Consider the following 26,117-nt stretch of genomic DNA (forward strand, 5'->3'; position numbering starts at 1 on the left):
GTTCTAAACTAACCCCAACCCCCTAGACACAGGAAGCTGTTGTATACCAAGTCAGACAACTGGCCCATTTAGCTCAGTACTGTCTACACTGGCTGGCAGCAGCTCTCCAGGGTACGAGGCTGGAGACATTCCTACCTAGAGGAGACGAGGATTCAACTTGGGGGCTTCTGTGTGCAAAAGCAGATGCTTTAGGACTGAGCTATAGCGCTTTCCCTTGGGAAACTTGTGCGCAGAAAGGAGAAAAAGAAGATGGAGCCTTGCGATAAGAGGGAAAAAAAAATATACTGCCCGCAACACAGTTTGGACAGAGATGCTTTGGCAAGTTTCAACAGAAACATACTGTACTTACATGATACAAAGCCAGGACTGTTGATACTGTACCCCAGTGACTGTCGCTGTGACGCCCTGAATTGTATCTGACAAGAGGTGAACTGCAGAAAAAAAAGGGGGGGAGGAAATTAAATACATTTCGAATTATATTCAAGGACTATCATATATGGAATTACATCTTCATTCAGCCACAAACTATTATCTGAGCTTTTTAACAGGCCGGGTTGCTTTCAGCTGCTCAATGGTCGTGGTATAAAAAGATAAGAAGCATTAAAAGACAAAAAAAAATCTCAATGACACACCATCCTTGAAAACCCCATTGCAGCTTTGAAGTGTGAAGTTTCACCCTCTCTCGAGTTGAAAAGAAAAGAGGAACAATGGCTAATGTGGCTTGGTAGGTTTTCCGAGAGGGTAGGATCGAGTTATTCTCCCTGCTCGTTCCATGTTGCAACTTCGTGCTTAAATGGGAAACGAAACGTTCCGGCCAAGCATGGCTTGAGCCGAAGACACAAGCGGTGTTATGAGAGACAAAAGCAGGGGGAAAATGCTGGAGGCTAATTCAGTGACAAATGAGTGTGTATATACCACCCCGGCTACATATCAGAGAGGTTACATCTGCATTCTATTATGTATATTATCATGCACATGCAATAATTTCAACTCTTTTCATATACGCGATAGCTTTAAAATGACAATGACACAAAACCACAGAAAGTCGTCAGGTACAATTCTACATAGGCATGTTAAAAATAACACATAATTTAGGTGAACTTTGTTTCTTTGCAGGTAAGGAGTCATGCAGGTGAAACGTACAAAAACTGATGACTGGGAGAGGCCGCTGAGACCACTTAACACTGGTCCTGAAAGACCTGTATTGGCTTCCAGTACGTTTCTGAGCACAATTCAAAGTGTTGGTGCTGACCTTGAAAGCCCTAAAAGGCCTCGGCCCAGTATACCTGAAGGAGCGTCTCCACCCCCATCGTTCAGCCCGGACACTGAGGTCCAGCACCGAGGGCCTTCTGGCGGTTCCCTCACTGTGAGAAGTGAGGTTACAGGGAACCAGGCAGAGGGCCTTTTCAGTGGTGGAGCCCACCCTGTGGAATGCCCTCCCATCAGATGTCAAAGGAAAAAACAAGTACCAGACTTTTAGGAGACATCTGAAGGCAACCCTGTTTAGGGAAGCTTTTAATATCTGAAGGACTATTGTATTTTAATATTTTGTTGGAAGCTGCCCAAAGTGGCTGGGGAAACCCAGCCAGATGGGCAGGGTAGAAATAATAAATTATAATTATAATTATTATAATTATTATTATTAAAAGTTCCACCAGATTGCATGGAATTGTTCTACCGGTCTTTCGGCATGCAAAATCCCAGCAGTTTATCAGTACCTGTGAGGTTTTGTAAGTTCTTATACTACAGCTCAAGAGGCAGATCACAAATCCAGAGTGGAGTCTCCTCCTAGCAACTCCTGCGGCTGGGGCCAAACATATTGCTCTGCTTTCCTTTGGGCTCACCAGCAAGGCCAAGAGGGGGAACATCCGGGCAGCCTAGGACATACCCATTGCCCAGGGTTTCCCCTCGGGGTGGAGGTGGGGTCAATTTGGGGCTGCTAATGGAGCTGTGGGAATATAAGAATTGCGCCCTACTGGAAAAAGGCAAAACACCCTTGTACTCCAGCACTCCGTTTTCCAGGCAGCCAATCGGATGCTCACAGGAAGCCCTGACCCAAGACGGGGCCTTCTCAGTCGTGGCACCCTGGCTGGGGGAATGCTCCTCCCACCCTCCCAAACATGGCTGGCATCCCCTAAAACCCTTCCTCTTCCTCCAGAATTAGAGGACCCTCGGGAGTGTCTGGACTGCAGGGCGAGCGGAGAAAAGACGAAGCTCTATTGCAAAACTGGAAGTCTAGATTTGGATTCCACCCCTGCTGTATTATTAAGAGGAGCAGGTTAAGTGTTTTATGCTGTTTTGTGGGGTTTTAATGTCAAGCTGGTTGAGTCCATTTATTAGGTAACCTGCCTTAAGAGGGCTCGGCAATGAAGGGGGAGGGAGTGAAAGTTTTACAAATAAATAAAAATGCAAAAAGGTAGCAGCAGCGCAGGAAAACCACCCTGGAAGCTTTGGGATGCGAGAAACTGCCTTATAACATCAGACTATTGGGATCATCTAACTCTTGTGTTGTCGACTCTGACCGGCAGCGAGTCTCCAGGGCTTCTGACTGACGCTCGACCTCGTTCAGCTCAGGCAAATAGGAAGAACTAACAGGTATCTCACCATTCCCTTCTCTGGGGGCCCCCGAATCGGTGAATAAAGTGCTCATGATTTTGTCAAAGTTGCAGCTGGGCTCCGCGTTGTCAGAGTCCTCCGCAAAATGTTTCAGCATCTCCCGCAGGACGTCGTCCAGGGAGGTTGCCGTCTCGTCCAGGATGATGCTGGCCCTGGCCAGGAACCCGTCGAGGTCGCGGTGAGCTCGGACTTCTTCCTCGAAATTCTTTAACTTTAGGTACTGCAACAAAAAGGGGGTGCGCCTTAGAAACGCTTCCCAAAGGTCTGCCCGCAGGGTAACAAGCAGCAGCTCAGGGAAGATGTGGTTTCATTGTCCAAGGTAAGAGAGACTTTCTGCTGTTTATCAGGGCAATGGCTTTTCCCTCCTGCCTTGCCCCAACCCAAAAGCCCTAGCAGCAGCCTTTCCCAGACCATGACAAAAGCAGCTGGGAAAGAGAGAAGAGAATATTTTTAAAAAACACAATTTTGTAAGTTGCGTGTCCTTGTTCCTCGCCAACAATTTATGCAAATATCACTTTGAAACAATCAAGTGCATGGTAGTTTCATTCAAGGAATATGCAGCCAGGCTGAGGTCTTGGGCAGCTCAACCCAGATAGAAGAAGTTGATTTATATATTTATTTTAAAAGAGACTTAAGAGGTTCTGCGCAAGTCACTCTCCTTCGGCCTCAGTTCACCAACTGCTTAATGCGAGTGGACAAAGTCCCATCTCCCAGAAGAGGCACAAGACGACAAAGAGGGCAGACTCCCTTTCATCCTGGATGCCCACCACCTAGGATGGAGCAGGAATCCCCAACAGCGCTGCCCGGCCGGCTGCCCCCTTGGGCACAAAGAGCAAGACCTTCTGGGTTTCAGAGGTGCCTTCCTCTCCACCCAGCAAGCAGAGAAGCGCCTTATGGGATTCCGTGCGTTCCTTGCCCCTAAGCTGCCACAGCCGCACTGAGTGCGGAAGGAAGAGCCTGGGATAGGTTAACAGGCAGGCATATACATCAAAGGGATCGCCCCCTTCGAGGGAGTGGGCTGCAGTGGAAGAATGTCGGCAGAAAAGATTAAAGCTTTAGGAAGGCTGCTTTCATTTGCCAGGCTGCGGAGCTGGCACCGGCATTTGTGAAACAGGAAATCTAACTTTCCTTTACGGTAATTACGCAGTCATCGCCGCACCGTTCGTTGGCCGGGGGGGGGGGGCAAATGTTACTATAGCTATACCAAGTCGTAAATAAATACTGGCATAAGCCAGCCAGGATGGGGCAGGAGGGGCCTGTGGAGAGGGCAACCGAGTTATAATTCATAGGTCAGGAAGCGTGATTGCACTAGAAGCAGAAGAGGCTGCTTTGTTCTGGCACAGACCAATGGGCGCCTCCACCTCAATGTTGCCTACATAAAGGGATGGGGAAACCTGTGGCCTTCAGGCTACTGTGAGACTACAACTCCCATCATTCCTGCTCACTAGGCATGCTGGCTGTGGCTGATGGGAGCTGAAGGCTTTCCAAGCTGGAACTGAAATATGCTCTGTGATTTGCCAGGATCAGACTCAACCAAACGTAAGGAGAAGCAAGCCTTCTCTTCCGGAAAGGCAGAGGCGGTGAATGTTTTTGAGCCCAGGGGACGTATTTGCTTCTGGGCAACTTCTCAGGGGCCACATGCCAGCAGTGGGTGGGGCTAGAGGGAAAAGTGGGTGGAGCAAATGCCAACTTTATGCAGTAGGCTATTTTCTGCACATTCACAAACCCCTCTCTTCTCTTTCTCAGATGCATTGCCAGAGTTCAAAGGCCTATTCCAGGCAGGCAGAAACCCTCAAGAAAGCAGGCCGGGGGAGGGGAGAATCTTGACAGCAAGGGGGGAAAAGCAGCTGGATGAGCCCACAATTGACCCCTGGGTCTCTCTTGGAAGGCAGGAATACCCTGTCAGACAGGTGACATATAAATAATAAAATTATATTATTATTATTATTATTATTATTATTATTATTATTATTATTATTACCACCATCACCAGCATCATCAAAGGGAGAAGTACTGCACTAAGGAGAGTGAACATCATTATTGTTTCAGAAGAATATCAAACTTTAGGGTATTAGGTGAACAGATTTTTAGAGACAGCCAAGAGACGCACATTTCCTCTACTCTACGGAAAAGGGAATGGCTGGACAAAGGCTAAGCACCTTTCTCCACTGAGAGTGTGTTAACGGCAAGTTATTCTTAAAAGACAACCATAATAAATAAACACAATTGTACCTACTTTTCTTGATGTGTGTAATAAAACGCACCCAGCACCTTCGCTTTCTGCTGGAAAAGAAGAGGAAAAGTTGCAATTGTAGGTTCGCAACACACCTAGGAAAAAACCCCAGCTTTGTGATCCATGTTTTCGTGTTTAAATGTTCATCCCATTTCATCTCAGAAAGGCCAGCTACTGGGCCAAACTACATATTATGGTGTTTGAGAGCTCTTGGTGCAATTTTCTTTCTGTGGAAGCAGCTTCCATTTGGGTTGAGCTATTGAGGTGGCTCTAACTTTTCCCCACTGCGCTGCGCCCCCAAATCTGGTTTATTCCAACTCGCTGCTAACCAAGAATATGAAACCTTGCATTCCATGGTTAATAACAGCTTGGTGGAGAGCTGATCAGGATCTCCACCACCACTGGGTCAGAGCACACTTGGAGCCCTGTGTCCAGTTCTGGAGGCCCCAATTTAAGAAGGATGTTGAGAAGCTGGAATGTATGCGGAGGAGGGCAACCAAGAGGATCAAGGGGCTGGAAACCAAGACTTGAGAGGGATGATCACAGGAGCTGGGTATGTTTAGCCTGGGAAAGAGGAGACTGAGTGGAGATAGGATAACCACCTTCAAATATATCATGGAAGAGGGAGCAAGCTTGTTTTCTCCTGCTCTGGAGTGGCTTCATGTTACAAGAACCAGTGGCTTCATGTTACAAGAAAGGAGATTCCAACTAAACATCAGGAAGAACTTTCTGACAGTAAGAGCAGTTTGACAGTGGAGCGGACTCCCTTGGAAGGTGGCCGATTCTCCTTCCTTGGAGATTTTTCAGCAGAGGTTGGGTGGCCAGTTGTCATGGATGCTTTTGTTGAGATTCCTGCATTGCAGGACCATCAGCAGCGGCAGAGTTATGGGTGCCCAGGAGGGTTGGCTTGCCCCGGGCGGCACTTGACCTGGCCGGCACACACCCAGGACACAATCACTCCCGCCAGTGCCGGATTTACGTATAAGCTAAACAAGTTATAGATTAGGGCCCCACTCTCTTGGAGGCCCCCCAAAAAATTAAAGGGAGAAAAAACTGGATGTACATTTCCAAAATATAAGATAAAAAACAAATGAAATAAAACCTACATACAGCAACAGTGTTTTGTTTTGTGTAGGCTCCTGTGATGTACCGGTAAGTCATGGGCCCCGCCTGCTAGCCTGCTCCCTAAAATATCACTGATTTGCTCATTTCTATATATAGGGTGCCTATATTCTGCATGTGCAAATGGCTTTAGATACCTATTACTGTGGTACCTCGGTTTATGAACACAATTGGTTCCGGAAGTCTGTTCATAAACTGAAGCGTTCATAAACTGAAGCGAACTTTCCCATTGAAAGTAATGGAAAGTGGATTAATCTGTTCCAGGCGGTCCACGGAGTACTTAAAATGAAGTGTTCATAAACTGAAGCAAACTTTCCCATTGAAAGTAATGGAAAGTGGATTAATCCATTCCAGACGGGTCCGCGGAGTACTCAACCTGAAGCGTACTTAACCCGAAGCATGGGTGTATTGGTTCCGGAAGTCTGTTCATAAACTGAAGCGTTCATAAACTGAAGCGAACTTTCCCATTGAAAGTAGTGGAAAGTGAATTAATCCGTTCCAGATGGGTCAGCGGCGTTCGTAAACCAAAAATTTGTAAACCAAGGTGTTCATAAACCGAGGTTCCACTGTATGTCCATAAATTACCATATAGCATCTATTCAACACAAAAAACCAGCGACAATTTGTTGTCGGCAAAGGACCCCATTACCTTCAGTAGCTTAGGGCCTCATCAAACCTAAATCTGGCTCTGCCTCACCCCCATGACATAGAGCTCGCATGCATCTCCCAGACACCGGCAGGACTTCCTAAGTCGCTGGCCCTCAGGATCCCTTCCAACTCTTCTACAATTCCATGCTTCTTATAAAATGAAAATGACTTTGAGAGCTCCAAGGGTACGCCTCTTTTTATCGCATTGATGATGATTTGCGCTCACGGTGCTTTCAAGGCAGTTAGATGCGATGCTGCTTTTAACCAGGCCTTTGGTTGACCTGATTGACATCCTATACCCTTTTAAAATGTGGCTCCTTTTTTGGGGGGGGGTGTTATTGGGTTATTGTTTTTATTTTGATTTTATATATTGTGATCTTTTCTGTCAGCTGCCCTGAGACCTCTGGGTATAGGGCAGTATATAAATTCAACAAATAATAATAATAATAATAATAATAATAATAATAATAATAATAATAAAACACTGCACCTGCGAAGGTTTTGGGGCAGACACAATGATTTGTTTCCAATCAGGACATGCCTCTCACTCGCTGCTGAAATCCTTCAACTCCTTATAGCACCCGTTTCAGGGTTTCAATCTCCACCCATTCCTGGCTTTTTCTTTTTTTTGGCACTATATAGCAGATTGCAAGAGGCTGGACTGGATGACCCTTGGGGCCCCTTTCCAACTCTACATTTCTATGATCTGTGAAGACAGACCGGCCTTCACAGCTTTCCCGTGTGAAGTGGTAAATATATGTTTTGGCCCCGTTTCAAGAACGATCGCATGCCAGCCATTCTGGCTCAATACCCCTTGCACTTCTTATTGTTTCATAAATACAGTTTCTTAAAAACCCCACCAACCTCTCGTGACGTGCATTAAATTCCTAGGGGTTGCAACTGGCTATTCATCAGCCTTGCAGCAAAAATGCCTGCCACTTGCTGAAGAAATATTGAATCGGATATGCTGACAGGAGCGGAACTGCTAACCACAGTCTTGTCTTGTCTTCCTTCAGAGAATAACATACATTTCCCCCCTCCTGTTGTCTTTTAAAAAAAAACACCAAAACCTGATGTGGAGAAATCCAATAAAAATATGCAAATAATTAGATGCAATCCAAGAGGAATCTAGCATGGCTTTGCTGACGAATCAAAATCTGCCTTCCCAAAACCTGAGTGGCAGAATGCCCAACCCATTAGTGTAATTATATGCTAACTTGGGCATGGGATTTATGAAGGATTTGGGGTTGGGGTGGGGGTACAAGTTTCAGATGGTTGAAAAGACCAAGTTCATCAATGGGCAAATTGGGAGGACCAGACTTAAAATTAGGAAGAGATGAATGGGGAACATTGGAAACATGCCTTATGCAGAGTCAGGTGGTCAGTCTTCTTGCCTATGCCATAAGCCCTGCTGTGGCTGCCGGGACCATGTAACACCGGTCCTGAAAGACCTACATTGGCTGCCAGTACGTTTCCGAGCATCATTCAAAGTGTTGGTGCTGACCTTTAAAGCCCTAAACGGCCTCGGTCCAGTATACCTGAAGGAGCATCTCCACCCCCATTGTTCTGCCTGGACACTGAGATCCAGCTCCGAGGGCCTTCCGGCAGTTCCCTCGTTGCAAAAAGCCAAGATACAGGGAACCAGGAAGAGGGCCTTCTCGGTGGTGGCGCCCACCCTGTGGAACGCCCTCCCATCAGATGTCAAGGAAATAAACAAATTATCTGACTTTTAGAAGACGTTTGAAGCCAGCCCTGTTTAGGGAAGTTTTTAATGTCTGATGTTTTATTGTGTTTTCAGTATTCTGTTGGGAGCCATCCCGAGTGGCTGGGGAAACCCAGCCAGAGGTGCAGGGAATGAATTATTATTATTATTATTATTATTATTATTATTATTATTACTACTACTACTACTACTATTACTACCACTACTACTGTACTACTACTATTATTTTTTATTTTTCTATTTATTTTTTATTTTTCTTATTTTCAGTTATTTCACATTGCATGTTAATTGCCATACACCATCATCATTGTACATAACATGATATATTATTTCTGCAAATTCCCCACATCTAACCCTTCAACCACCTCCCCTTATACCCAAATGCCCGTGCCACTTCCTTCACCTAGATGCGTGATATCCAACTTCTTACTTAATAAAAGCCTCTAACATTCTGTTCATTTTTATTCATTACGATATTCATTCATCTATTAAAAAAAGAAAAAGAGAGGAAAACATAACTTCTTAACTTAATGGGTCCAGTCCATACTTATCTAGGGATTTCTAATACTGCAGAATGATTTTGTACAATATATTCTTCAACACATTTCCATTCCTTTCTTAATTTTTGTTTTAATTGCAATCTGATTGATGCTGTCATCTTGACTAGTTCAATATATTCGCAAAATTTGATTTGCCACTCTGAGATTGAAGGAGTCTCCTCACTCTTCCAGTTTTTGGCCACCAGTATTCTAGCGGCTGCTGTAGCATACAAAAAAACTCTTATCCTTATTACTATTATTATCATCGCCATCGTTTTCATCATCATCACCCGGCCAATAGTCCATCTAGTCCAACATCCTGTTCTCACAGTGGCCAACCAGATGCCTCATTAGGGAACCCCAAAAAGCAGAATCTGTGCACAGAATCTGTGACTTCCAGCAACTGGTATTCCGGAACACTGATGCCTCCAACTGGGGAGGCACAGCAGAGCCATGCAGTGAGGAGCTCCCTTCTGCCTGTGAAAGAACCGCCGACCAAGGGCTCAGAACGGTTGCTTTCCCTCCGCCTCGCAACCACCTCTGGTCCGGTCAACACTTTGAGCATCCATGCACCCATTATGTGCTCCGATGCACAAACCAAGGACCAGTTCCACGAGGAAGTAGACCAGGCTTCCAGGACGGTCCCAGATAGGGTTGCCAGACTCAATAGTGGACAGGACTTCTTCTGTGCCTTTAATTGCCCTGCTCTCTTTTGAGTCTGGAAACCTTAAAGAGAAACCAGCAGACCCTTTGTTTAATTTCCAAGCAAAGGGTCTGCTGGTTTCTCTTTAAGGTTTCCAGACTCAAAAGAGAGCAGGGCAAATCAAGGCACAGAAGAAGTCCTGTCCTCTATTGAGTCTGGCAACCCTAGTCACAGATTGCGAAGACCTCTTCCTGGCTGGGAGGCGAGCATGAATGAGTATGGACAAAGGCTGTTTGAGCTGTCCCCTTATCACAGCTTCTGCATCACAAACACCTTCTCCACCAAGGCAAAACACCGAGTGTCCCGGGGTACCTAAACTGCGCACGCACGTATTCCTAATGCAGCCTGCCCCGCCTTACAGGGCTGTGCTGAAGATTGCTAAAGCCAGCTTCCCCAACATGGTGCCCTTCAACTGTTCTGGACTCTAATTTCCATCAGTCAACACACACAGCCAATAGCCAGGATGATGGGAGGGAGCTCTGGTCCAAGATACCTGGAGGGCGCCAGGTGATTCAAGGGGTGCAAGATATACTCTAAAACACTTGAGATGCAGTGAAGAGCTGCTTAGCTCTGATGACATTATACAACTGATGCCATAACTTTTTTTCTTTGCCTGTTTTCATACTTCTAAAGCAGCTCTCATTACTGGAGCCGAGCAAGCTGTTAAGAGATTTCTACCCAGGATCTCTCTCCTAGGTCAGGATTAGTCATCTGTTCCTATTTGCAGAAAGAAAACACAAATACCTAATTGGAATCATACTTAAAAATAGGTAAATAGCTCACACCTAAATCTGGGGGGGGGACCAAAAACTGGTCTGTGTTGAGTTCATCTCTTTTGCCTTTTCTGAGCTTTTAAGACCACCTCGTTATGATTCATATATATATATATATATATATATATATATATATATATATATATATATCAGGGATGCGGCTGAGACCTGCTGCAGATGCCAGCAACATGTGGCAAGGGAGAGAAACAAATGGGATCCCAAGAAATTACAACCTCTGCCAAACCCCGGAGAGCTTATAAGCAGGTGTCTGGAAGCCCATGTTATGTTGAAGGAGGTGTGAAAATCCAATAAGGTTTCCATCGCCCTTTTGGGTCCCTCGCTGAGCCTGGCTGAGCTCTTTCCTTTGCATGTGTGCCAAAGAGACGGCTGTGTTGCCATCGCCAGTTCTCAAAAACAGCAGCCCCTTTCGCTTTCTCATCGAAGGAACCCGCTGCATCCCCTGAGCCGTGGCTATTTCACTTCTCACCCAGCGGCAGAGCAGGCGGGGCTGAGATTTCCAACCCCCTGGAAGCCGCAGGTTTCATCGCACCCCACAATAACGTGCTCATTCTGTCAGACAGGGAAGGGGAAAAATCCCATGCTCCAATGTGCATCGAGCACCTGCATTCTGAAGTGTATACGAGGCTCAGGGGCAATTAAACTTAGACCGTTTTGGGTGGACCTGCCAGGCGATGCTAGAAAACGCAAGGAGGGCCTGCCCGCAAGACCACTCCCAGATCCTGTGGTCTCCAGCAGCTGATGCTCAAAAACGCAAAATAAATAGCAAAAACAGACAGACCTCAGCGTAGCACTCAAAATGGAAGTGTGGCACTCAAAACGGAAGTGCAACACTCAAAATGGAGCACGCCCGGCTTCCGAAAAAAGTTCGCAAACCGGAACACTTACTTCCAAGTTGTTTGAGCACCAAGGCGTTTGAGAACCAAGGTACCACTGTAATTGCAACTTAAAAAGAAATGCAACGAATCTCACCACAGAGAAGGAATATGGTACCCAGGTTGCCCGCATCCCTGCTCGGTCGGGTGTCGAGGTGCTTGCAATAGATGAGAAACTTCCACCATGGTCCCTTAAAGCCAGACTTGTCCTGGGCAGCTATCGCAGGAGGGGACGGCTTCCGGTAGAAGACTATTCCCTTGGCAGCCATTCAAACAGAGGACTGCCCTCTGCAAAGGAGGACACATGGGCACCCTGAGACCAGAGCTTGCCTTATTTGAGCACTGGAAGGAATCTCTAGACCAGGGCAGCGCCCGGCCTCCCCATATACACGGCAGCCTCTTCTGAAAACTTTACAGAGAGCAGACCGTTTTGACTTTCCCCTTGCTCATTCGGGGTTTACCCTGGCCCATCTGAAACAAAACCCTCCGGCCTCTGAGCTCAAAACTGCATGCGAGAATTGCGCACAAGCGTTCCAAAGGCTTTTAAGGCGGGCAAGCGAAGTTCCTAAGAAACATTTAAATTCTTTTTTTTTCCCCTTCTCAAACTGCCCTTGTCAACCAGGAAGCACGGACAAGAGGCATAGCCTATCAGGGAACACAATTGGCGCATCCATTTTCCATTCTCGGAGTCGGAAGCGCTCAAGTGGCCGGCATCCCACCCTGACATCAGGGTTTCTAAAATAGGATTTATCAGATGGAGCTCGTGGGGCCGGCATTGTGCCTGGCGACATGAAAAGGGCTTTGCTATTAATGTGAGGAAATGCAACTATTGTATGCAGAGTGATACCCATGTAGTCCCAGACCACTTGTCTCTGGACGGCTCTCTCTCTGGAATTCCTTGGCGCCGCCAGATTGGGCTCCTTCTTAAATCCATGCAACCCCTCCTTTCAGGGGGGAAAAATTATCTTAGCAGTGGGACCCACCTCCTGCCCTCGCCCCCCCCCCACATTTTGGAAGCTCTCGCTTGCCGGTTAAGTTTCCCGACGGTTTGCCCCGGGTGTGCCTGCGTTGCGTCTGGAGGGCTTTTCAGGAAACTGTCGATTCAGTATCTCGGAACGGTCTATTGTGTCGAGGGTGGGACAACCCTTATTAAAGGTGGGTGTTTGTGTGCAAAAAAGTGTAAAGGCTGCCCCATTATTACAGCTAAACAAAGCCACATCCTGCCTTCCAACTGGCTCTTCACCAAATTGCTACCACCGAGAAAATAATAATAATGATTTAGGAAAAGCTTTTATTTCTTGTTTTTGACCTCAGGCACAGATGCACGGAGAAGCATTTGCCATTAGGAAATAAGCCAGCTAGTAAAAAGAGTGAGCACAGACGGGGGAAATAAAAAATGACTTGTCCTTGGTCCCATCTTGCTCAGTATTGTCTACACAGACTGGCAGCAGCTCTCCAGGATTCCAGATAGGGCTCTCTCCCAGCCTTTCCTGGAGATGTCGAGATTTGAACCCGGGCTCACGTTTCAGTTTCCCCACAGAAAGCCCCTCAGACTCAGCTTCTCATTTTGCTAAAGGAGATGTACAATGAGCTGAAGATGGCCGAGGCAAGGACATTTCAGGTGTCTCTGTGTCTGGGTATGCACACAAATATTTCTAGTTGCTATTTGGTTAATGCTGATATTATTTTACAGCATTGAAACTCCCATATTGATTTGATAATCGTATAATAGGGATTTTGCTGGAACTGCGATGTTTAGCTTATTGTTTTAGTTGCTGCTTTGTTGATAGTGTTTAGAAGTGTTAAATGACTGATGTTTTAATGTATTTTAAATCTTTTGTTGGAAGCCGCCAGGAGTGGCTGGGGAAACCCAGCCAGATGGGTGGGGTATGAATAAAAAATTATTATTATTATTATTATTAATCGCAAATGTTTTACTGATTATTTGTCAATTATTTTATATGAGTCATTATTATTTTATATGATTTATTATTGCTTTGTATGATTTGGGCTTTACTTGTGATGCCCAATTATGCCTTTGGGCAGGGTGCAGCTTGACTTACTTTCCTTTGTATAAAACAAGCCCGAAGGCGGCCCCCAACCTGCTCACAGGTCCTTGTATGATCAGTGGAAACAGTTGATCCCGGCAAGTATTAACCACTCTCAATTCCAACCTGATAAATTGCCACCTGCCCGAATTTTAACTTGTCTGAATTAATTTTAAGATGTATTTTAATTAATTGATGTCTCATTTTTATGCATTCTGTGTTGTTTTTATGATGTTAGCCACTCTGAGCCTGGCCTCAGCCAGGGAGGGCGGGATACAAATAAAATTATTATTATTATTAATTATTGCTTGTAAGCTGCTTTGGGATTCCTTTAAACAGTGGAGTAGAAATACAATCAATCCATCAATCAATCAATCAAATTGTGCTGTGGAACGAGCAATGGCGTCACCACCAAATAACTTGTGTTTTCCTCCTGGCACTGGTTGCCTAGGACAGGCACGTCCAACAGGTAGATCGTGATCGACTGGTAGATCACTGGACGTCTGTGGTAGATCACTGGCTCTCCCCAAAGAAGCTAAACAACTTTCGCTCCCCTTAAAAAAAAGCCCTGCAACCCCCCAAAACAGGGCTTTCCTCCTCCGTAAAAAAGCTCAACAATTTGACCTGAACCCCCCCAAAAAGACCAGGGCTTTCCATCCTAAGAAAAGCTCAACAACTTTGACCTGAACCCCCCAAAAGGGAATAGATCACTGCCAGTTTTTAACTCTGTGAGTAGATCGCAGTCTCTTGGGAGTTGGCCAATGAAAAACACTTGCAAGTCCAGGGCACAGGAATTACCCACAGCAGACACCCTGTATCTGAAAGACACAATGTGTGAATCAACCCTCAGAGTCTTAAGTTCCAAAGGTTGGATGGCTATCTGTCTTGGATGCATTGCAGGAGGTTGGACTAGATGACCCTTGATGTCCTTTCGAACTCTACAATTCTATGATTCTAAATAGCTGTGTTATTCTCCTAAAAAGGTAAAGGGACCCCTGACCATTAGGTCCAGTCGTGACCGACTCTGGGGTTGCGCGCTCATCTCGCATTATTGGCCGAGGTAGCCGGCGTATAGCTTCCAGGTTATGTGGCCAGCATGACAAAGCCGCTTCTGGCAAACCAGAGCAGCACACGGAAACGCCGTTTACCTTCCCGCTGTAGCGGTTCCTATTTATCTACTTGCATTTTGACGTGCTTTCGAACTGCTAGGTTGGCAGGAGCTGGGACCAAGCAACGGGAGCTCACCCCGTCACAGGGATTCGAACCGCCGACCTTGTGGTCAGCAAGCCCTAGGCTCAGTGGTTTAACCACAGCGCCACCTGGGTCCCTATGTGTTATTCTCCTACCTTTGAGCAAAAACGCTCAGATCTATGGTAATTCCCTGTATTTTTCATTCTGCTGGAATGTTGTAGTAGTTACTATACACAGAGCTACTTCCTTCCAACGATAAAGCTATCACAAACCTGCAGACTCGACAGATACCTTCCTAAGGACTAGTAACTTCTCAGGCACATAAAATTTCACACGGTTCTACGAATCCACCTTTGCTCTTAAGACATGGAAGTGGCCCCAGAAACCTGAGAGGCAGACTCAGGTCATATTTCTGAATACTCTTATCCTCCCCCACAGTACTCCAGGTGAGGTCTGACCAGAGCAGAATACAGTGGTACTATTACTTCCCTTGATCTAGATCAGGCATCCCTAAACTTCGGCCCTCCAGATGTTTTGGGCTACAATTCCCATCATCCCTAACCACTGGTCCTGTTAGCTAGGGATCATGGGAGTTGTAGGCCAAAACATCTGGAGGGCCGCAGTTTGGGGGTGCCTGATCTAGATGCTATACTCCTATTGATGCAGCCCAGAATTGCATTGGCTTTTTTTAGCTGCTGCATCACACTGTTGACTCATGTCAAGTTTGTGGTCTACCAGGACTCCTAGATCCTTTTCACATGTACTGCTCTCAAGCCAGGTGTCTCCCATCCTGTATTTGTGCCTTTTATTTTTTTTGCCCAAGTGTAGTACTTTACATTTCTCCCTGTTAAAATTCATCTTGTTTGCTTTGGCCCAGTTGTCTAATCTGTTAAGGTCATTCTGAAGAGTGATCCTGTCCTCTGGGGTATTAGCCACCCCTCCCAATTTGGTGTCATCTGCAAACTTGCTCAGGATGCCCTCAAGCCCATCATCCAAGTCATTGATAAAGATGTTGAATAAGACTGGGTCCAAGACAGAACCCTGTGGAACCCCACTAGTCACTTCTCTCCAGGACAGATGGGGACCCTTCTTATGTTTTCATTTATTTTGGTATTTAAAAATATTCAGCCTGGGGGTAGCTAGGTGCCAGCTTGCTGCAGTATACCAAAAGCACCTCTCAGACACGAGAACTAAGCACTGAGCAAAAACTAGACATGCCTCCTGAGCACAGATAAAAATTTAGCATTTAAAGATTAGCAAAGCAAGATGTTTCGTTTCGTTTTGACAAATGGTGTCAATCACGCCAAAAAAGAATGTCTGCCTCTGGCAATGTTTCAGCACTCCTTGTGAAAACGTTTAATTATTGCAATTGCCCTCACTTGCTGTTAGCTGCATCATCTTGCGGATCAAATCTGATTGGCTATGTAGTATTTTGACATGTTCCCTGATTGGCTGGGACATCCATGGACCAATATAGCCAAGGGAGAAATCAGCCACCACCAAAATGGACAACCCTTAACAGGCCTTAGCCTTCCTACCTCAACCAAAATTGCCAGTTTTTGCAGGAAACTGGGACACATTTGTGTGCAGCTGTGGAGTTCAATTAATCATTAATTTCAGAATGTGGCAGCAGCAGTCTAATGGGCAACAACAATAATATTTGAACAGCCTGTGTGCTTAGATTAAATTCGAATGCATTGCATTTTTAAATTGCTCTTCTACAGTGCATAATGATTTGGAAGAGATACTTTAGAAACTAAGTGTGTCGCGCAATTTCTAGGAAGCACTAACACCCAGAGAAATTTATATTTTAACAGCTTTCTGGAGAATGAGGTTGCATGAATCATACCTACGAGCCCGTGCATAGAGAGCGGAGGGCTTCAAATTTTATTTAACACTTCGTTGTTCGAAGCGAGTCTCTGATACGTGCAGTGCTTCTGTGCAAACCGTTCCCAAGAAATTGCTATCAAAGCGATACCAAACCTTCAAGTAGGAATTTCTCCCTTCCATCAAATGATGGATGTGAGCACTTGGCCAATGAACCCCAAACAAAGTCTTTGGTCCGGTGAGCGAGAGAGTCTGTTCCACTCTCTCTTTACCACCAGAACGTTCTTCCCGATGTTTAGTCAAAATCTCCTTGCTTGTAACTTGAAGCCTTCGGTTCGAGTTCTACCCTCCAGAGTGGGAGAAAACAAGCTTGTTCCCTCTCTCAAGTGACAACGCTTGAGATGCCTCTCGGTCTCCTTTTTTTTCCTGGTTAAACATATCCAATTCCCTCAACCGTTCCTTATCAGGCTTGGTTTTCGGACCCTTGATCACCTTGGTTGGCCACCTCCGTACATGTCCCAGCTTGTCCACATCCTTCTTCAATTGTGGCGCCCAGAACTGGAAACAATAGTGCATGTGTGGTCTGACCAAGGCACAATAGAGCAGTACTTCCTTTGGCCCTGTCGATGCAGCCTAGAATAGCACCAGCTTTATTTGCTGCTGGATCACACTGTTGACTTGTGCTAAGCTTGTGGTCCACTAAGATCCCTAGATCCACAAGACCAAGACAAAATATGGAATGGCCCTTACCAGCAGCCCTAAGAGCCCAGCAGAGTTTAGGAAGAAGAGTAACAGGAAGGGTAACGTGATATTTTAGAGCACATGAGCCAACTCGTAGGGACTGAGGTCCTTTCAGCCCCACCAATAAAATATTGGTGAGGGTCCAAGCCTCCCCCAGATTGATGGGCATTGCCATTCAAAAGGTTTGTGATCAATGATGTGGGGGGCGGGGCTTATCTGCACCCCGCAATATTTTATTCAAGTTGGTCTCCGTTTTGGAGAACGGATTGTCAGTTTCTAGACCTGCACCTTCTCCAAAGTGTGCCCCCCACTCTCATGCACTGTTGTTATTCACTTGGGGAAACTTGCAAACTGCTTAATCAAAAAGAAATACAGTCATATCTTGGTTCTCAAATGGCTTAGTTGACGAACAAATCAGCTCCCAAATGCCAAAAACCCGGAAGTAAGTGTTCCTGTTTTCGAACATTTTTCGGAAGCTGAATGTCCGACGTAGCTTCCGCTTGAGTGCAGGAAGCTCCCGCAGCCAATCAGAAGCAACGTCTTGGTTTCTGAATGGTTTTGGGAGTCAATTGGATTTCCGGAACAGATGAAGTTCGAGAACCAAGGTTCCACTGTACATCTCTTGGCAGGGTATATAAAGAGACCATCTATGATGCACAGATAGAAATCAGTAGTGTATATATAACTAAATGATGTGTCTGGGTAGCCTTCCTGGCATGGAGCGACATTTTTAGAAGAAGTCGTAAAACAGCATAGCAAAGGTGCCTGTCCAATGTTAACAGCCAGGCAGTTCCAGGCAGTGCTCAGGTCCTGCTCAGAGTTTTTCCATCACGGCATCTGGCTGGCCTTTGGCCTGATCCGGCAGCCGGACTCTTCTCTGCACTGCAAGACAGACGCCTCACAGCTGTGGTCCAAGCATTATACGATCCATGTTTGGGTTTAGCAGGTGATGGGAGTCACGTAACTTGTAGCTTCCGAAAGCAGCAAGGGAAACGGCCTTAGACCAGCCGGGGAAGGCTAAGAGCAAGGGGCCGGCATCCTCTATTCATTCCGGCGAGGGTTTTTTCCTCTGCAGTCGAACAATGCTAATTCACAAGGGCAGGATTTTTCAAATAGCAGAGAGGCGAATAATGGCACAATCGATTGCGTAAACAGAATAGCAAGACACGGACACAGCGGGGGCACAATGAGCAGGCAGACATTCTGGCATTCCTCCATGCACACCCCGACGGGAAGGTGCTAAATTTAGCTGCCCCTAATTTTGCCTCGCCTCGCCCTGCATCCACCTCCCCACCCAACCCCCCCGGGGGCCGTCGGGCTTATTGCATTGTCAGCGTAACTCAAGGTGCAGCGAGAAAGCGCCTCGTGTTGCAAGGAGAAGGGTGGAAAGATATACACTGCAGTTTGTGGGAGAGAAATGTAGCAGAAACTATTACAGAAGAGCCAAAAGGTGGTTTCTCCCTAGACGGAGAAGGGCAACCTAGCCAGAGAGAGAGTGGTGACACCTGGCTTGAGAGCAGTACATGTGAAAAGGATCTAGGAGTCTTGGTAGACCACAAACTTGACATGAGTCAACAGTGTGATGCAGCAGCTAAAAAAACCAATGCAATTCTGGGCTGCATCAATAGGAGTATAGCATCTAGATCTAGGGAAGTAATAGTACCACTGTATTCTGCTCTGATCAGACCTCACCTGGAGTACTGTGTCCAGTTCTGGGCACCACAGTTCAAGAAGGATACTGACAAGCTGGAACGTGTCCAGAAGAGGGCAACAAAAATGGTCAAAGGCCTGGAAACGATGCCTTATGAGGAACGTCTTAGGGAGCTGGGTATGTTTAGCCTGGTGAAGAGAAGGTTAAGGGGTGATATGATAGCCATGTTCAAATATATGAAAGGATGTCATATGGAGGAGGGAGAAAGGTTGTTTTCTGCTGCTCCAGAGAAGCGGACACGGAGCAATGGATTCAAATTACAAGAAAGAAGATTCCACCTAAACATTAGGAAGAACTTCCTGACAGTAAGAGCTGTTCGGCAGTGGAATTTGCTACCAAGGAGTGTGGTGGAGTCTCCTTCTTTGGAGGTCTTTAAGCAGAGGCTTGACAGGCATATGTCAAGAATGCTTTGATGGTGTTTCCTGCTTGGCAGGGGTTTGGACTGGATGGCCCTTGTGGTCTCTTCCAACTCTATGATTCTATGAGAGAGATGCGCTACACAGTGTCACAGAAACATACGAAAGTGCTTTATGGCAAATCAGAGCACTGGTCCATTTAACTCAAGTGTGGCCTATATTGACTGGCAGCAGTTTTCCAACTGAGCTACTGTCATGAACTGTCTGGATGGCAGAGGAGTGGGAAGGGAGGCACCTGCTGGGAATTGCCGGGGGAAGAAAGTTCAGAGCCAGGGGATTAGTGGTGGGTCGACAACGCATCGGAGGGAGAAGAGGGAGGCAGTCTGGGGGGAAGAGGTGTCAGAAGAGGCAGCAGGGTTTCGTGAGCTGAGAGAGTCTATGACAGAGAGCAGTCCAGAATCAGAGGCAAAAGCAAAGTTTGGAGAATGGGGGTGGGGCCAAGAGGCAGAGATGAGGCTGAAGAATCCAGGGAGTCTCCCCTTCCTGCTGCAACCAGCTCCCCTCCCCAGTGGTCTCCCAGAACCGGAAGAGGTATGAAGCAGGAGGAGCAAATTCAGTCATGGCGGCATAGTCTCAAGATTGCTTGGAAAGGAGGAGACTTAGGGAACAGTGGGAAGGCGAGGATCTTCAGTCTCCACAACAGGGGCAAGATCTACCAATTCGAGTTGCTGAGCTCACTAGGCCTGACCTCCTGCATCAACCTTGTTTCCGTGAGTAAACAGTTAACTTCACTGACGCTGTGTGATTTCTTGCTGACCTGCTCCTGACAGCTACAGCCTTTTCTTTCAATTTTAAGAACAAAGGGAGTGCTTTATACTGAACCAGGCCATTGGGGCATCTAGCTGACTGGCACCAGGGGTTCAAATGGGGGTTACCAATGTGATGCCCAAGGGCACATCTGCAGAGGCCTTTCCTGGTGCCCACTTGCCCTGCCTTTCCTCTTGCCGAAATTAAGCTGGAAGGCAGCATTCTGTTGCAGGCAACTGAAGAGGTTGTGGTGTGTGCTTGGTTGCAGTGTTTGTGTGTGTGTGTGTGTGTGTGTGTGTGTGTGCAATTCTCACAACAGTTTCTCCCATCTGGAAATGTATCCGTAGGCCCAAAATGTTTGACAACCCCTGGCACGGAACGAGATTTCCCAGAAGCTCAGGCACCTGCTGTTGGGCTAACACAGTCAGCAAACAGCGCAGATGGAAGCGAAGACAAGCGGGATGTTATGGGGGAAATTAGGTATTGTAAAAATGATGCAGACGACTCTTTGCGCCTCTGTTGTGCCCGTGCTTTGTTCTCCTCCTGATGCGATCAACTGTACCATTATAAACCTCGTTGTGTATAGAAACATGACACAAATGTGCACGTAAACAGAGTTTCAAACAAAAACTGTCCATGTCTTCTGCAAATAGAAAGCAGCCCGTGTCTTCAAAATGGACTCCCAGCAGGATGCCACAGACATCCATCTGTAGCCTTAGGTGTTTTTTTTTGGGGGGGGGAGATCGTTCTGTTAAGTCTTAACACTTTTTGAAGCTAATTCAGTGTTTCCCAACTTTTTACAAATCTCTCTCTGGGAAGATGGAAGTTTTTTCCAAGTGTGCCAGGAAAAGGATATTTTAGTAAGCGCAGCCTCTTTAGCCCTGTCTCTCCCTCTGCTTAGGCTAGTCCACCCAGTCTCGGTGCAACTTGTATTAGTCGCATGGTCACACCTACAGAAGTGAGGCCAATTCCTGTTTGAGTTCAATAAACACACCCCAAAGAGTCTTCCCCTTTTGAACACTCATGCGCCGTCACACAATCAAGTCTTCTAACATGTGCCAAGACGACTGCCTTGTGCAAAATGAGAAACGGCCCCATTCTTGTTCGTACAACACTGTAAACCATGGTTAAGCTTAACTACGGTTTAAAGGTGAATGCACAGCCTGCTGGTGCACGGGGAGAAGATTACAGCGGCTACTTGGAGTTGAGACGTGTTTTGGTTTAGTGTTAACATCCAAACTCAGGCTTGTTGGGAGAGAGACAAACCATGAGCCTGGGCTCAGATACAAGGTTCAATCAAACCATGGTTTAGTTGCCAGTAGCGTGGCGGCAGCGGCAGGGACCAGGGAAGGAGGGGTGATTTTCTCCGCATCACCAACACAATGGTATCCACCTTTAAGCCATCGTTCAGCTTAGCTGCAATTTAAAAAGTGATGTGCAAACCAGGCAGAGAGAGAGAGAGAGAGACCAAGATGGTCTCAGGTAAGAAGCAGGTGGCATCCTTACCTGTAACATTCTGCTGTACATCCAAGTTGACATTCACAAAGAACCTGATGCTGTCCCCGGAGACGATTGAGGAATTTACGGTGTCAAAAAGTTCTTCACCCCCGACTTCTTCTTTGTTCTCACAGCCATCGTCCGTATCACACTTAAGGTAGCCTGCAACAAGAGAGAGTCTGTTTTATTGCTCACTCTCCGCCACACATCTCAGGGATCAGGGAATCAAAGCAAAGTCTATTCAAGGTGTTTTTGCAAAGGCAGAACAAAGCAGCCATTTTTGCTCTCTGCGGGACCATATTCTTCCCACGAGGCACGTTCCAAGCATATTCTCTGAGCGGGTCAAAGGAATTTCAGACTTAGGAAGAAGAAATAAGAAAGAGGTACCAGAGTGGATTCTGTCCTGGCTCGTTCCCACCTGCCTTTATTTTGCAATAAATTGGCTTCATGCAACTAAAAGGCTGACCGGAGCTCGCCTTTTGTAATTGCTCCTTGAAGTCAAGAGGGTTAGAAACTTAAAGAAGGGAGAAAGCAGAGAGCCTCCACATTTTAATGAAATATTGTTCCAGGCTTTTGGGAAAAGTCCAAGAGGAAGATGCAATAAAATGCACACTATAAAGGGAGTTGGAGCATTGGAAGCTGCCTTCTACAGAACCAGGCCATGGGTCCTTCCAGCTCAGAACTGCCCACACTGGCTGGCAGCAGCTCTCTGCGGTTTCAGGTCTTTCCCCCAGCCGTATCTGGAAATGGCAGGGATTGAACCTTTTGCATGCAGAGCAGATGCCCTATCATTTTGCTACAGCCCTTGCCCTCACACAAGAGATCAAGGGAAAAGAGGACAGTTATAGCAAGCTCAGTTGGTTAAAGCATGCTGCTGACAATGCCAAGGTTGCAGGTTCGATCCCTGTAAGAGACAGCTGCCTATTCCTGCATTGCAAGGGAGGTGGACTAGATGCTCCTCAGGGTCCCTGCCAACTCTATTATTCTAGGTCAGGCTATTTGGGTGTCCAGCCCAGCCTTGAGAGCATTCTGCCAGTGCCTCTCCAAGTCTTCTAGAGTCTTCCACATCACCTGCAACCTTCATCCTTCTGAGCTGAACTGAACCTGGAACTTCCTTCACACAAATAATTTATTGACAGAGGAACCTTGGTTCTCGGGCTTAATCGGTTCCGGTAGTCCGTTCGACTTCCGAAACCGTTCAAAAACCAAGGCGTGGCTTCCGATTGGCTACAGGAGCTTCCTGCACTCAAACGGAAACTGCGTTCAGCTTCCAAAAAACATCTGCAAACCGGAACACTTACTTCCGGGTTTTTGGCATTCGGGAGCCGATTTGTCTGTTAACTAAGCCGTTCGAGAACCAAGGTACCACTGTATTTCCATATGCACATTGCTTTTCTTCCATCTTGGAATCCAGGGCAGCAGACTCAGACCTGACTTCCTCCCCAAAGTACAGTATAGCTACTACGTTTAAGCAGGAGCCCTCAAGGAAATCTGGTTTCGGACAAACAGAAGACAGCAAGCATCCTTTGAAGGCTGCTGTCCTGCCATCTTCAGGATGGATTCTGAACACTTCCTTGGACAACTAGGCTGCTCAGCGTCAGACGCCAGGAAGGTTTCGTTTCAACATTTCCCACTCGCTCCTATTACATCATGCAACGCATGTTCAGCATACTGGCATTTGCTGCTGCAAAAAGGAGACGGAGACAGCCTCCAGCTGAGATGGCTTTGAAAGACAGGTGAGGGGGGAAACTTCACTTGTATATGTGCATCTCACTGGCGATTGGAGGAGATGGGTATTTGGTCTAATGCAAAACAGGCAGCTCCTCTTAAGAGCACGCACTGTGCCACAGCATCCCAAACCAGCCAGAATGAGAACGACCAGGAATTTTGATGATACGGACACAAAGGGGTTTGATTGCAAAAATGAAACCAGGGGGTGAAGCATCGCACCTAGACTGCCAGCTGGATTAAATTAATTAGCAGCGTTTCTCTTTCGCTCACTTTCTTTAACCTCTTGCAAGCACAAATTATTGGCTTGATGTAGACATGCCGCAGTGAACTGGCTCTAAAGGATTAGCAGCCCTTGTGACATGCAATTGCTCTAATAATAGGAGGTTCGCGGGCTTTTTCATAAACAATCACTCCTGGGGAAAGCGAGCTAATGTTTCAAGCGTCACCTACTTTTTAAACAATGCGAGGTTCTGTTTGTTCTTTGGTTAGGGGAGGGCAAAATGTGGGTGGAACACAAGAACTACCACCGTGCAGCTGAGCTCCTTGGAGGAAAGGTGGGGTGCAAAAAGGAAATAACAAAAAAAAGGTGATTTATTTAGAGAAAGATTTCTGTACCGCCGTAGCATGAAATAGCAAGGCGATGCCCAGGGTCAAAAGGTAACACCTTGTTAAAAAAAATTCCTTCAGTAGCACCTTAAAGACCAACTAAGTATTTATTTTGGTATGTGCTTTCGTGTGCATGCACACTTCGTCAGATACACTTGAAACAGAAGAGTCAGACCCTTATGTATATACAGAGGGTGGGGGGAATGGGTGATGGGCTGATGGGAGTGGTAAACCTGTAGATGGCTGTTAACGACTGCTGATGACTGCAATTGGTCCTGCGGAGAAAAAGCAAGGGCTGAGGCGCTAAAGAAAGCTTGATCATGCATAATGAGATAAGAATCCTATGTCTTTGTTCATCCCAGCTGGCTCCATGGTTTTAAGCTTGGTAATGAGTTCCAATTCAGCAACTTCTCTTTCCAGTCTGTTCCTGAAATTTTTTTGTAATAAAACAATTGCTTTGAGATTTTGTATAGAATGTCCTGGGAGATTGAAGTGTTCTCCTACTGGTTTCTCTGTCTTGTGGTTCCTGATGTCAGATTTATCCTTTGGCGTAGGGTTTGGCCTGTTTGTCCAATATAGAGATAGTCCTGAGATGGACTATTTAATTGCTCATCTTCTAACATTGTATATGCCATCAAATGCCAACAGCGCCCTTCAGCTCTCTATATTGGACAAACAGGCCAAACGAAGAAGTGTGCATGCACACGAAAGCTCATACCAAAATAAATACTTAGTTGGTCTTTAAGGTGCTACTGAAGGATTTTTTTTTATTTTGCTTCGACTCAGACCAACACGGCTACCTACCTGTAACCTTTTTTTAAAAGCTAGGTAAGGCAACCTTTCTGCTATTAAGGGCTGTGTTCCTGGATAGCTCAGTTCAGTGGTTTTCAACCAGTGTGCCGTGGCACCCTGGGGTGCCTTGAATGCTGGTCAGGGGTGCCGCGGGCAACACTGTCCTCTGTCCCTCTTTCTTTCCTTCCCTCCCTCCCCTGATGCCCTCTTGCATCTCTGCCTCCCCAAGGCTTGCACAGCTGTTTGTTGCAGCGGCCCTGGCTACAAGCTCCCCAGGTGAATTGGTGCTTGTGGGGCTGGCCAGGGGCTGCTTCCCAGGCCCCTGTGAGGCAGTGTGAGGAGTCACCTCTCCTTGGGGCAAGGGGGGGCAGCTCAGAAACCGGGGTGGCAGCAGCGGCTGCCCAAAAGACTCCCAAGGAGAGGGGAGGCTGAGGGAACACCCCACAAGGAAGGTGTCAGGGTTGTTGTGACTACTCTTGAGTAACGACCTTCCACATGCTTGTCTTTCAGAAGTTTTTATTAGTGCACATTATTTACAGTGTAACAAACTGCTGGTTTCATGTCTACTCACTCGAGTCAGATTCCTGCACTGCCCCCCTCCGCGTTCTGGACCAACATAAAAGCCTCGAAACTGAGAAGCACCTCCCTTTCCTCCTCCTCCTCAATTCCGGCGTCTCCCTGCCGATGGAGCGGGGGCTCTTGAATGTTGCCAGAGCCCTGGCACTCTCTTTCCGTTTCCTGACTCACTCCCTCAGACCCTTCGCTCTCATGACTGCTGGGAGACGAGCTGCTTCGGATGAGGGGGGGCTGTTCTCTGTAAGCCCTCCCCGTTACAGAAGGGTTTCAAAAAACAGGAGAGACTGCCAGCTCCACAGGCAAGGGATGACCTAACTGGGCTCCTGAGCCCCACAGGGGAGCCGCAGAAAGAATGCAGTTGGTCAAGGGAGCCGTGGACCCCAAAAGGTTGAAAACCTCTGGCTCAGTTGGTTAGAGAGTGGTGCTGATAATGCCATGGTTGCAGGTTCGGTCCCCGTCATAGCTGCCAAGTTCTCCCTTTTTTTAAGGGAAATTCCATTATGCTGAATAGGCTTCCTCGCGAGAAAAGGGAAAACTTGGCAGCTATGGTCCCCGTATGGGGCAGCAGCATTTTCCTGCCTTGCAGGGGGTCAGGCTAGATGATCCTCAGGGTCCCTTTCAAATCTACAGTTCTATGATTCCATCAGTAATCCGTTAGGGGGCTGCATGCAGACTGTGGGTGGGGGGACCAGAGAAGAAAACGGGTGGCCCCCCCTTTCTTTTTCAGCCACCCCATTGCCTTTCTCTCTGTGCATAGCAGGCAGGTATCATTGCATCACTCTTGCCAGAGATCTGAACTGAATTGTTTGCAGAGAGCTTTTGAAATTAAGATTTTTTTGGGGGGGGGCTCGTAAACCATTAGGCCAAAGACATCAGGTTGCCAACGTGTTTTAAAGAGATTGACGGAACAGACAGAAACCAGTCAATCACTTCTTTGAATTTGTATCTCATATGGAAAAAGATTTTTAAATATATTTTTCCCAA

The 26,117-nt window shown here is 46.7% G+C and overlaps 1 protein-coding gene across 2 annotated transcripts in view; it reads right to left on the reverse strand.

The window, feature by feature from the left end:
* SLC4A11 (solute carrier family 4 member 11) overlaps positions 1-26,117 on the reverse strand; it is a 144,409-nt gene that overhangs the window by 68,608 nt on the left and 49,684 nt on the right. The window contains exons 3-6 of one of the 2 annotated variants that reach the window (XM_035101166.3): positions 21,438-21,590; positions 4,853-4,899; positions 2,605-2,836; positions 350-431 (exon numbers count right to left, since the gene is read on the reverse strand). In XM_035101166.3, the coding sequence (XP_034957057.3) occupies positions 350-431; positions 2,605-2,836; positions 4,853-4,899; positions 21,438-21,590 (514 nt within the window). The remainder of the gene's footprint in view (positions 1-349; positions 432-2,604; positions 2,837-4,852; positions 4,900-21,437; positions 21,591-26,117) is intronic. The other variant, XM_088661156.1, reaches the window with a different exon arrangement.

Source organism: Zootoca vivipara, chromosome Z1 (assembly GCF_965207765.1).
Source record: "Zootoca vivipara chromosome Z1, rZooViv2.hap1.1, whole genome shotgun sequence".
Lineage (NCBI taxonomy): Eukaryota > Metazoa > Chordata > Lepidosauria > Squamata > Lacertidae > Zootoca > Zootoca vivipara.